This window comes from Marmota marmota, unplaced genomic scaffold, assembly GCF_001458135.2.
Source record: "Marmota marmota marmota unplaced genomic scaffold, marMar, whole genome shotgun sequence".
Lineage (NCBI taxonomy): Eukaryota > Metazoa > Chordata > Mammalia > Rodentia > Sciuridae > Marmota > Marmota marmota.
Window position 1 is genome coordinate 5,317,495 of NW_026000048.1, and position 13,852 is coordinate 5,331,346.

The 13,852-nt window shown below is 37.1% G+C and overlaps 2 protein-coding genes across 5 annotated transcripts in view; both read right to left on the reverse strand.

Annotated features, from left to right (window-relative positions):
• LOC107150203 (aldo-keto reductase family 1 member C1-like) overlaps positions 1-13,852 on the reverse strand; it is a 261,714-nt gene that overhangs the window by 187,083 nt on the left and 60,779 nt on the right. The gene's annotated exons all lie outside the window — the stretch shown is intronic.
• LOC107150202 (aldo-keto reductase family 1 member C3-like) overlaps positions 1-13,852 on the reverse strand; it is a 204,112-nt gene that overhangs the window by 164,601 nt on the left and 25,659 nt on the right. For 2 of the 4 annotated variants that reach the window (XM_048812614.1, XM_048812611.1), the window contains 4 exons: positions 10,278-10,387; positions 9,604-9,769; positions 4,134-4,216; positions 2,733-2,994 (listed from right to left, as the gene is read on the reverse strand). In XM_048812614.1, the coding sequence (XP_048668571.1) occupies positions 2,952-2,994; positions 4,134-4,216; positions 9,604-9,769; positions 10,278-10,387 (402 nt within the window). In that variant the 3' untranslated portion in view covers positions 2,733-2,951. Of the gene's footprint in view, positions 1-2,732; positions 2,995-4,133; positions 4,217-9,603; positions 9,770-10,277; positions 10,388-13,852 lie in introns of those variants that run through there. The other 2 variants (XM_048812613.1, XM_048812612.1) reach the window with 2 other exon arrangements.

The window sequence follows — 13,852 nt, forward strand, 5'->3', positions numbered from 1 at the left end:
TTTCTTCTTCTGTAAAGTGTCTGTTCAGTTCCTTAGCCTATTTATTGATTGCGTTAAGAAAATGTGTTATATATACTCAATGGAATATTACTCAGCTTTAAGGAAGAGTGAAATTATGGCATTTTCCAGTAAATGATTGGAGCTGGAGAATATCATGCTATGCGAAATAAGCCAATCCCACAAAACAAAAGGCCAAATGTTTTCTCTAATATGCGGATTCTAATTCACAATAAAGCCGGTAGCACTAGGGAAGAATACATTACCTTAGATTAGGTAGGGGGACTGACGGGAGGGGAGGTTAGGGGATGTGAGGAAAGGAAAGTTAGAAGAATGAAACAGACATCATTATTGTATGTATATATGTGACTACATGACCGATATGATTCTGCAACATGTAAACGCAGAAAAATAAGAAATTATATTCCATCTATGTATGATATATCAAAGTGTATAAATGCATTCTACTATCATCTATAACTCATTAAAGCAAATTTTAAAATTTAGAAAACCAAATAATAGAGTAAATGAAAGTTCGGAAAACTCCTCTCACTCTCTATGTTTCTCCTATAACAGACCTACTGCTGGGTGAGGCCTGATCTGTTCACCTATTGATATGTCCTTGTACCAACTATCTGGGAGAAACATGTCTATAATGAGAACTAATCATTTTATGGCTATTCATATAGACCAATTCATTAAAGCTAAGTCTTCAACCAAAAGACTCATACACATTTGATTGAAATAAAACTTGAGCTATCACAAGATTTTAAGTTTCCCAAGCAATTCAAAGTCTAGGCATCACTGGAAAAAATTGAAACCTAAATAAATCATTGATCTTTCATTATGACTTCAGTGACTGAGATGGTGGTCTCTCCAACATCTCTTTCACCCAGATTATTTGTGAGTCTTTCATGTTAATTCCATTGGCATTAACAGGTGGTCATTGTTTCAAAGGGACTGTGACCCAGTCCTAGTCAATGCCACATGAGATGGATCCTGCTAGGGGCTTCTCTGCAAGTATCCCTCTGGTGTAAGAAGGCAATTTTAATAAGAGCTGGCTCCTTTTCCTAAATTCGATATTGTGCTGCTGTGCTGGGTGCTCTGCTCCCAGCCTAATAATGTCAACACACAGAAGAGGGAAGGGCCAGGAGTAGATGGGAGAACTTCTGGACTCATATGAACAATATCCACAACTTATTCTTCCTCTTGCCTTTTTGTTATGGGAGTAAACCTGTCTAAGAGATATGGTATGTTTGCTGCACTGTGAGTAACAAGTCACCTCTCTGATCTGCTGAGGTGTGTTGCCAAATTTCAGCAACCGTTTTTGAGGTTACACTGCATGCCAAGGCAAGGTGTCTTAGAGATGATAAGTACAGCCTCGCTAACTGGTATCTTCCAAAGTTTGTGACCAGATAAGATGCAGTGACTTGTAGTAGAGTTAATTTGCTTTGAGAAAAGAAGTTGATAGCCCTGTTGACACTTTCTAAAAACCAAAAACATTCTGTGATGCAGCTTTGGCAATGGCAGGCAGACAGGCAAAAATACACTGAAATTGTCTGCCATTGTGAATCTCCTTTTTCTTCATTGCATGCTTTCTTTGGTGCTTTAGACAACTGAATGTTTACAAACGTGTATACTGTTCATCCCCGAGAATCTAATGGTTTCTTGATGTTTCCATGGGAGAAACTGGAAGTTTGCTAGTCCAACATTTTCTCACATCACTCTATATTCTAAATTTTCAAGTGATTTATGAGATTCCTTTCTATGAATGCATCCAATTTGACATAAATATTTCCAAACATATTGTAATTAAGATCAATTCAGCTTTTCTTCTAATGCTAATCACAAATCCAGCTATGGTATTTGATAAAGTACACAGAGTGGTTTTTTTTATCTGTAGAGTATTATCATCAAAAGAACATTTGGTGGAAGGAAAACAACAAAGTAGAGGAAAGGAATTAAGAGAAAGGAGGGAGGGGAAAAAGGCATAGGAAAGTACCTGGGGGATGAAATCTACCCTATTATGCTATTTCCAGGTATGCATATACCACAGTATATGAATAAAATCAAATCATCTAATATATACAATTTCATGTACATCACATTAAGTAAATCACAATAATAGTAGGAAGACCAGGAGAGTAGAGCAAGCAGATCATGGGGAGGAGGATGACAAGAAGGGAAGTTATTGAGGTATGAGATTGATCAAATGTTAGGTGTATGTGTGAATTTGGCATCATGAATCTCACTACTATGAATAATTATAATGTGCCAGAAATAAAGAATTTTTATCATAGTCCTCAAGGAGAGAAGTGTTCCTCTCTGCTCACTTCAGCCTTGGCACATCTGACCCTCACACTTTTTCCAGGTGGATTTTCCTCTCACCCCCTTGACAACCATCTGAAAAGTGAACCTTATTCCTTAGTTTTCAGGAGCTCTGGTCCTCAAGCTGCAGGAAAGGAGCCCTTGACCTGATGCTTATCCTGGCCCTATGTGCTTCATCTTGCAGACCATGAACCATTATCTAAATGTATTCTCTTTTCTGATTATTCCCTGGGCTAGAGAAACACTGAAAAATAAATACCAATTGCTACTTCCTTAGATCCTGAGAACTCCTATATTCCCCTACCTCAGAAACATCACCAAACCCCTGCTTACAGGCTGGTAGCCAAATTAGGTTTTGTTCATAATCACTCAAAAAGAAAGTAATCATACACATAATAGAGTGACTATAGAATCTTGAGATAAACAACTTTATTTTTTTCAAAAATTGATGAAATTTTAGTGTCTTCCTTACTGGACTGGTGAAGGGTGCTCCAGCAGTATGTGAGTTGCTAAGATACACGGGTTAACAACACAAGTGATGTGTCCCATGAGTACCACCTGAGCTGTCTCCTGCATCACAATCCACATGGAGGATACCAGTAGAAGTCATGACAAAGCTGTCCACGTTAATATTCATCAGCAAATGGATAATTTGGATGATCAGCCCCACTAAAATGAGAAAGAAAAATGTGTAACAGACTCAGTGACACCTTTTCTACAGGGGTAAAGAAGTGACATCTACAAAATCCATTATATTTCCTGAGTGGTTGTGAAATCAGCCTTTCCTACTTTCCTGAATATAGCTTTATCAGAAAGGTAACTAAATTATTCAAATTCTATTCCCTTTTCTAGAAGAGCACATGAAGAACTCACTGAGACAAGAATTCAAACAAAGATGTCTTTCCTTATTTCTTCTTCTCAGTGAAAACCGATAAAGATTGCACCATGGATACATATTTGTAGAGGAGGACACATCCATTTATGCCATCTTTAGTATAAAAACAGGTTTAGATATTGACCAATACAAAAAGCATTTTAGCGTAGAGTATTTGGATAGCAATTTAACTTCCATTTCAATAATTCATTAATTATTTTCTCACTGTTGATCACTCATGACACGGTGCTACGTTCAGATACGGAAAGGATGTTGTTTATAAGGTAGATGTGCCTCTAGAGCTCACCATATAATATTTACATCTCTATACTTTAGTAACAATACAAGAGAAAATCATTACTTCCTGAAGTATTTAATAGGGAGCAAGAATTGCCAATTGCTTGCTACTCTCTCTTGGTATTACGCTCCTCCTTTTTCTTCTTTTTTATTTATATAAAATATATTAGAAATGATAACAATACATCTTCCAGTTTTTAGACATATCATCATTGATTATCTAATCCCTTCTCACATGTCATCACATTAATTTCTATTATAAATTAACATTCCCTCAAGCAGAAGGGACATATATTCCTTGTTTACCCTCACTTATAACATATGTGCACTGTCAGACTATACAACCATAAAGCATCAAGAAGGAGTAAACATTTTTTCATGACTCTAATTCTCTTCGGATGTTTTCTCCGCACACTCTTCCCTTGCTTTTGAATCTCTCTTCTCAAAAATGACTTTATCCTCTGCATTGAGATGTCTCCATTTTCAAACTCAAAACCAAATGTTCTCCCTACGGCCTCCACAGGTGCCATTTGTCGGCCACATCAGTGGCTGAGGTCTGATCAAATCTCCATTGAATAAGAGCGAAAGACTTGAAACTAAAACAAACAATCGTCACAGGTCAACCAACATTACTTACAACTCAGCAGCAAGGTATCGATAATTTCTGTTCAGGTCATCTAGGTCTTTCATGTCTTCTGCAGTCAACTCGAAATCAAAAACCTACCACACAAGTAGAAAGTATTTAGCATAGGTGGACTATATGTTGCCAATCCTGGAAATCCAATGAAATCAGATAACTGCAGAAACATTTAAAATATCTGAGAAGATTCCAAAACTTATTAAAGACATGAAGCAAAACACTCAAATGCTCAATAAGTATCAGATGAAAATTAAAAAGAAATAACTTCTAATATATAATGTAGTGAAACTGTACCAACTACAGAAAAAGAGAGATCATTAAACAGAAGCTGTAGCAAATAAAGCTAATGTTATACCAAGATTACGGTGTCATGTACTTAAAAGACCCAGAAAAAGCTAGAGGCAACATTTTGAGATATGCAAGATAATTCAATAATTTCCAAGGATACTCTTTGATATCTTTCATTTTGTGGGGAGAGGGGAAGGTACCAGGGTGTGAACTCAAGGGTACTAGACTACAGAGTCACATCCCCACCCCTATTTTGTATTTTATTTAAAGATAGGATCTCACTCAATTGGTTAGCACCTTGCTTTTGCTGAGGCTTCTTTGAACTCTCCATCTTCTTGCCTCAGCCTCCTGAGCTGCTGGGATCATAGGCATGTGCCACTGTGACCAGCTACAGGTCGGTTTCTATATTGCAGGAGTGGAAACTTCAAACTCCAATAATGATTTTTGTTCAACAACTTTTAAGTCAGAAATTCTTAAAATACTAATTATATTCTGGTAATTAGGTTAATAAAGTCAAAGGAGGTGGTGGAAAGAGAATTACCTTGTTTAAGTCTGAGACATTTTAAACATGGAAACAGTTTTCACAAATTGCTAACATGCCTAAACAAATGGATACTTAAATCATAAGTAATTTCCTCAAAAATGGTAAAAGTAAAATGTTTATAATTGAACAATTGATGAATGAGGTAAATGGAACTAACAGAATTCTTTGAAATTTTCTGTGCATTTGGAAATTCTCAAAATGAAAAGGGATTAGCAGAATTATCACTACTGTATGAATAAATCTAACAGAATATATACAAAGGCCTTCATGGAGAAGTTTACTTAAGAGGTTTCAAGTTGGCTGAATATAAAGTCAAATTTCCCGGCTGCTCAGTGGCATAAAACCAGACAAGTAGTTTCTCAACAAGGTGGGTGAACAAACGAAATAAGGGGGTGACTTTTCTGGAATTTCATATTGGACACTCAAAACATATTGGGTACTCATTAAGTTAGACTAATCAAATCAGGAAGAAATGCCCAGCACCACAGCTACTGCCACAGCTGGAGTTACCAGCCAGATTGGTCTCTCCATGAGCACAGAGGATAAAGGAATTAATGAATCCACATTTTTAAACTAAAAGGTGTGCTACACAATATACTCGTATGGGAAGGAACCCACATCTCTCAAGGTGGTGTGTGGAGGACGAAAGAAGGAATCATTTTGCAGCAGTACTGCAGGGAGCCAGCAGCTGAGGGACCTGATTCCTGGCAAATCCAAGTATGGCCTAAATACAGGCCTAGCAGACCCACATGCACAACATAAAGTAAGCCTAAGTAACCAGGAGAAAATCTATTGTGGAGAGAGCTTTACACAGGGGACAACTGGTTGTGAAAACCCTCCTAGCCAGCCCCTCCCACTGAGATCTTGCTTGCTTCCAGGACCAGCTGGGAGAGACTCACTTGGCTAGGAATTGGAAAGGGTGGGAGATGGAGAGATTGAGTTTGGAGACTAAACCCAAGACCAGGAACCATGCAGTCCCCAGATGATATAGTGGATTAAAATTTGACCCTTCCACAACATGAGTGGAGCCCAAGGGGAGATCACTGGAGTACAGTCTTTCAGCATGGTCCAGCAATTGCTAGGCCCTACAGGGAGGCTGATTTGAAATCTCCAGGCCAATTCCATGCAGTGAAGAGTCTGGAGCCTAAGCATAAGTCCTGCCTCTAAGAGTTCTGCCTCTGGGACTACCTGTCTCATCCTAGCAATACCACCATGAGGTTGGAGCAAGTATCATTGTCCAAACAAGCCCACCTAACTGCTGAGAAAGGAAGCTGAGAATCTTTTGAACTCCAACAGAAACGATTCTTTAATTTTTGAGATCTTTTTTTCTTTTTTTTTCCTTGTTTCATTTCATGCTCAAATGTGACCTTAATGTTTCGTGGACATTTGTATATATTCATATTTGATATTGTTCCTAATTTATAGCATTTTTAGAACCAGTTATTTTCAAGAATCAGTTGTTTGAGGACTAGGATGTTTGATTAATATATTTTAGTTTTGTATTATTTTATTTTTATTTTTCATTATTAATTTTTAAAATTTTTTAAATAAAAAACTTTTATTTTTCTCTCTCACTTCTCTGTTTCCCTTGACTATCATTCCTCCTTTTCCTCTGCTAATGGCCAATCTCTATTGTTCTCTCTTTCGCACTTCCTTTAATTTTTTATTCCATCTTCCCTCCTTTTTCCTCATAATCATTACATCCTACATCACCTCTGTTCTCTTACTTTCCACCATTTGAAATTGTAAACACTATAGCAAACTGTTTTTATTGTATGCAATAATTGTGCATATTATTTGTCTTTACATTGACAACATTGTAGATGTCAAAACAAGAAATATTTGGATTAATGCTACATATCATTTGATTGCTTCTTGTTATTCTTTCTCTCCACCTAAATGGTTAAGTACTGAAAACCTCCAGGGATGCTATAAGTCTATAGAATAGAAACTCTACTATCTCAGATCCATACTGTTAGATGTGTAGACACACAAACAACATGAAAAGGCAAGGTAAGAATTTGCCCCAAACAAACAAAGATACTCCTGTAACAAAATTCATCAACACCAGAAATCTTAAAGAAGGAGTTTAAAATTTGTATAGTTAAACTGATCTAACAAGTAAAGTATGATGTAAGCAGTGAAATCAGAGAAAAAATACAAGAAATGAAAGATCACTTCAATAAAGAGAAAAATATTCTGAAAAAAAAGATCAAGCAGAAATCCTTGAAATGAAGGAATCAATAAACCAAATTAAAAATTCAACACGAACATCACCAACAGACTAGACCACTTAGAAAATAGTTTCAGGCTATGAAGAATAAATATGTAATCTTAAAAATAAAGTTAATCATGCAGAAAAGATGTTAAGAGACCATGGACAGAGATTCCAAGAAATATTAGATAACCTAAAAATTCCAAATTTAAGATTCACTGGTATAGATGAAGGCTCAGAGATACAAAACAATGGAATGCACAGTCTTTTCAATGAAATAATATCAGAAAATTTCCTAAACCTAAAGAATGAAAATGGAAATCCTATACAGGAGCCTTGCAAGACCACAAATATACAAAATTACAACAGACCCACACAAAGGCACATTATTATGAATATGCCTGACATACAGAATAAAAATTTTAAAGGCTTCCTGAGAAAAATGACAGGTCATGTTTAGAGAAACATAAATCTGGATCTCAGTTGATTTCCCAACCTAGACCCTGACAGCTAGGAAGTCATAGAATAATAGATGTCAAGCTCTGAGAGAAAATGCATTCCAGCTAAGAGTACTATACCCAGGAACATTAAGCTGCAGATTTGACAGTGAAATAAAAATCTGCCATTAGAATACTGCTGCAATATGTTAAAAGACTAGCTAAATATTGGAAACTCATATCATAATCATGGATTAGAATCTTTAATATTTTAAAGTGCTTTTCTCTCCAAATTTAGTGAGAGTTTCAATGCAATATCAAGCAAACAGCAACAATCCAGGAAGAGATTGATAAAGTGCTTCTAAATTCTTTATAATAGGTCAATCTACAATAGCCAAGATATTTATAAATGAGTGAAGAGGTAGGAAATGTTTTGTGATATAGAAAAGAAAGACTGATTTTCCAAGATAATGAAGATTATGAAAAAGAGCAAATAAGACAACTGATGACAGAAAAGTAGCCAGAAAGGTAATTTCTGTTACTACGAAATTTAGCTATTCATTTTAAAATTATGTGTGCATTTGGATTTTTAGTTAAAATAACATTAAAAAAAACTGCAGTTAAAATAAATATGGAGGTAAAGACTGTAGGACTTTTGTAAAGTAATATACTAAAGGATTCTTCAATTCCCAATGTAAGAAAAATATGCCACTCATCAACCACAAACTAAAGACGTGAAAACAACAAGAGAATCAACATTATTCATGAAAATATACCAAAAGGAAAAAGAAACCATAAGGAGAATTTGGAGAACATATTTCAACAGATACATCTGTATCTGAAAAACAATATTCAGAATACATAAATGTGGTTAATTGTTTGCAAAAATGCTCCCCCAATAATTCACATCTCCCAGTATCCAATATCCTATGTGAATTTGCAGCTTCTTTTACTAAGAGACTCTGTCTACTTCCCTACCCATTGAGTCTCAAATGGTCTATAATTTGCATTGGACATTAGAATCTGGCAGAAGCAGTGATGTGCCCTTTGTGAGTCTACCTAGGCAACAGAAGACTTGCTCTGCAAGGATCCATTCACTGCCTGGGGACACTGCTATGTGATGAGATAAAGCCTGCATCATCAACAGGTAGATGTAAAATTCTATGGAAGGAAGCTGAGACACCCCAGACAACAGAGCAAGCAGGACTGAAGCTGAGAGAGCACATGTTCTGTGGATGCATATTAGAATCTATTACAAAATTGTGAAAATCCAGTGTAACTGGAAGACATTCACTGAGTTCAGGTTGAGCCAAGGCTAATAGTCAAACCTTAGAATTATGAAATAAACAAGTGTTCTTTGCACTAACCTCAATATTATGGGTGGTTTGTTTTGCATCTACTCAAAGTAATGGTTCAAAAAAGTTCTCCTACTTGAGAATAAACAGATGAAAAACCCATCTAAATGGGAAATACATAAACTGACAGGTGACAAGTGAAAAAACTCAAATTGAATAAATATATGAATATTAAAATAGATTGAGTATTTGGGAAGTGTAAAAAAATAATAATTTCAGGAATAAAAGTCTCCTGACATGTGACAAGTGAAAAAACACAAATTGAATAAATATATGAATATTAAAATAGATTGAGTATTTGGGAAGTGTAAAAAAATAATAATTTCAGGAATAAAAGTCTCCCAATCCAAACTCTATTTTTGGAAAATTAAAAAATATACAAAGATGTCACTTGTAAGAGTTACACAAAACATGGCTACCGATGCTGAAAACCAAATCTCTGTGTTTTATCCAACCTAATTCTATCCAGTTGCACTGTCTGTAGAGTAAAAGAACACACTCTGAAAGCACCTGAAACCTTACATGCAGAGGACATGCTGCGGACATTGACTGGTTCCAGTAAGACCCTTGCAAGTTTCAAAGAAGCACACATGTGAAGAACCCACATTCCCACAGCCCTCCTCTATACCTGAATGTTCTCTTTGATTTCATTCTCCTTAAAACTCTGGGCCAGAACCACCACCCCTCGTTGCAGCTGGTAGCGGAGGGCAATCAGGGCTGGGGATCGCTTGTGCTTTTTTGCCAAGGCACCAAGAACAGGATCATCCAAGAGAACTGGAGAGCTCTGGTCAACCCTGGAAGAAAAGAAAGAAGTGCTTAAGTCCTGAGGCCAAGTAGTTAGGAAGATATCATTTATTTCTGGGTGGTGTTTTTTGTTTGTTTGTTTGTTTTTTGGTATGTGTTTGTGTATGTGGGGGGGCGGTGTCTAAGGGCAATTACTACAGGTTTAATCAAAAATTATTTTGCTAGTGCTGCAAATGATTACTCCTTTTTATTTGTGACACAGGGTCTTACTAAGTTTCTGAGGCTGGCCTCAAGTTTACAATCTTTCTGCCTCAGCTTCCCCAGGCACTGCAATGACAGGCAAGCACCATTACGCCCACACACAAAACATACTGAGGTCTATTTGAACCACTCTAAATAGGCATCCTCAAATGCAGACCCTAGACCTGCAGCATCAGTGATTTATGGGACCTTCACAGAAGTGCAAATTCTCTCCTGTCCCTGAGCCACTTGAGAGTGATCTTCCGAAATGTGAGTCTTATAGGACATTTGAGGTAAACTCCCTGATGTTCTCATTACCATTGTTTGTCTCGTTGAGTTCCAAGAGCACCATAGGCAACCAGAACAATGTTTTTTGATTTGCAGAAGTCCAGCAATTTCCTCTGGTTGTGATAAACATGACATTCTACCTGCGGTGGACAAGACAGAAAGTATCTCATTCTACAAAATGTTACTCTTAATAAAAACAAAATGCCAAAGAAAGAAATCTGAATTTTTTAAAAAATTGAAACTTGGACTTTAAATTTTGCCATTAACCAAGATTGACCAATGACTCATGAGAATAAGATTGAAAGACATTTGATAGATATTCTGCAGATAACATTTGTGTAAAATTGTTCATCAAAACCTATAAAATCCTAGTCCATAACTCAAGGAGCTTAGAATAATTCTCCCTAATCATATATGTGAGAACAAGTTCCAATTAGAAACAGTCAGGGTTGGACAAAGTAACCCAGACTTGAAAATCTCCCCTCTGCCTACAAGAACATGAACAATGGAAACGTGGAAATCTGAGGCCACCCTACTGTCAGCCAACAGTCTAGTGGTGAAGACTGGCAGGACTACAAAACTCCCAAGAGACTCCCTAGAAAACTGGAAGCCAGGGTGGGCATGCCGTCCCCCTCCTTTCTGAGAGGATTCACTCTCTCCCTTAACAGTTTCATCTTTTTCCATTTTCTTATCCTTTGTAGTAAATTCATGCCTGCAAATCTGAGCCACACGTCTGCAATTTTTCTGGTGTGATGCAAAAACCAGTAACTGAGGATCACTATACCTGCAACTTGATTTATAAAAAGAATTCAAGTCTAAATCCTGACTCTAAATGAGAATGTAAAAACAAGTTTACTGATATAATAAGACAGTTTGGAAAAAAGATCCTGGTTCAAGCATTATATGGAAAAGCACTGGGTGACTGACCAATCTGCGTGAAAAGAACTTAAGAAACATGACAAAGAGCAACATGTGAACCAGAGTGGCATCCTGGAAAGGGGAAGAAGTATACAAGGTATTTCAGAAAAGCAAAGGGAAACATGAACACAGACCTGATTTAGATGGTATGAGAGACTTACAAATAACTGTAGGTATAGTAATGAAATGTGCTGTGTGAGATATGATCTTCATTCCTAGGAAATGTTCCCTGAGTTCTCTAAGAGTTAGTAGTTCTAGTCTACAATAGACTTTCAAGAAATTTAGCAAAATATTACTCAGGTGTATGCAGATATATCAACAAAAGTCAACATCTAACAGTGTTTCCCAAAGTCAACAAATTTAGATACAAGGTAGAATATATGAATGTCCTATATCATGCTCTCAATTTCTGAATGTTTGAAAAATTTCATGATTAAAAAATTAAGATAAATTAATACAAAATTATTTTCAATTATTAGCAATTATATTTGAAATTTATAGTGCACTATCAACATTTATAAAAGTTATGGTCTCTGTTTTCCAACCACAGACAAATAACCATGCCCAGAATAGATGTAATTAAACAGTTGATTAGATATCAGAAAACATGGAAGAAAGAAAGATAAAAAGGGCTTAGGCTCAGGGCCAACTGTATATTCTGGTGAAAGTTCCTGAATGTGAATTTGATCCACCATCAGAATCACCATAAACAAGTAATTCCTCTCAGGCCTGCTATGTTCATGAGCTCTGCTGTTTTTCCTAATTGATGCTTCTGGGTCCATAAAACTGAAATAAGCCATAAAAAGGATTCAGGCACCCGACCTCCACACGAAACCTGATCATTGATCTGTTTTCACTCTTTCTTGTTCACTGCCCATTCCTGTGCACTGGACCTCTTTCCTACACATAATTGCTGCCACTACACATTCACCAATCCGGTCTCTGATCATCCTCCATTGCTCAAGGTCAAGCTCACCATGTCCCTGAAGTCAGATGAACAACAACTCACCTGCTAGATCACCTGTACATCACCCAATTCCTACAAAAACTGGGCACCAAGTTCGTCCCCTCATTTCCACTAAGGATTCACCCAGCACAGGTACAATTGAGAACCCTCCACATCCTCCAAGACTCTTCTGTTCTACAAAGACAAATGAACTGCGGGACAGAAGAAATGGACACTTGGAGGTGGTGCAGAAACAAGGAAAGAAATGAGACAGCAGTGAGGATCAGGGCTCTCACCTGGTTGCAGACAGGCTTATACTTGAGGCCTGGTTTATTCAGGATCATCTCCAGCTGCCTGTGGTTAAAGTTGGACACCCCGATGGACTTGGCCAATCCTGCATCCTTGCACTTCTCCATGGCCTTGGGAGGAAGGGGTTGGGAAGAGGCATTTGTACAATGGACTATGTCAGTATAAAGTCCACACAGAACTGTTAATAGGAGCACTGTCAGGTAATGACAACAAAGCTGATGAACTGACTATTAACAAGAGAAAGATGGTAAAGATAATTGGGCACAGTACTGAGAGCCAGAAAAGGAATCCCTGTGTCCTTGGGAAATCAGACATCACTGCATGTGCAGGCAGGTGGTGCATTTCTCACTGTCACCATTTTTCTCTGCTGTTTCCCTCTACTATATTCCAGTAATTCATTCCTCCCCACCACCCTAAGAAAAATCCTCTCTAAAATATAATGATTGCTTGTCCTACAATTTCAGGAGAAAGCATGACCTGACTCTCACCCTGTGGGCCTCCTATGTGATCACTCTCTCAGGCACTCACCTCCCACACAGCACAAAGATCCACGTGGTCATATATTGTTTTTCCATTTTCATCTTTTGGAAAAAGCTCTTCCCCTGGCTGGAATAGAAGTGATCATCAGAGCAATCTTGCCAAATTCATATGTCCATGTATAGCAATGATGCTAGGTGTATTTATGGAATGGAACATTCAAGCCCATGAAATAAGTGGAGTATCACTCTATATTCATCTGTTTACAAAGTGTTTGCATGTGGATGTAAGGAATACCATTAGGTGCTTATCCTCCTGTATTCACTTACATCAAATTATCTATATGCTTTTATATATATGTATAATTTTAAAAGATTTTTGCAGTTCTCCTCATAGAGTCTCCTACTTGGCTTATGTTACTTTTCCTGTCCCTATACATTGCCCTGTGTCAATTCCTCTCTTTCACTGGGAGGGTACAGGTTTGCATTCAATTAATCACAGCAATAGTGAATTTCAGTGATGACACAGGTTAAACAATATTCCTTATCTACCTGGACACATGTGTGTCCATGAATATATATGTGTACCTAAGATGGTCATTCAAGTTTCTATCCAAGATTGATTTGATGCTGGAAGATGAAGAGATCCTATCAAATATTAATCACTATGAAGCTTGAACTGCCCCAAAGTCACATTTACCACCAATGGAAAAGGCTAAACCAAAACCAAGCAAACCTCTAGTAATTCAGATATAATGGATGAATAAACAGACATGATTGAAGCTTCATTCAATCATCTATGGTAATAATGGTCATGCTGACGGCTGAAATTAAATAAGTTTGATGATGCAAGTTTCCTACCTTCAGCTCCATTGGGGAATGAATAAGATAGAGGTCAACATAGTCAAAATTAAGTTTTTTCAGTGATTTTTCCAAACAAGATTGGACGAGCTCTG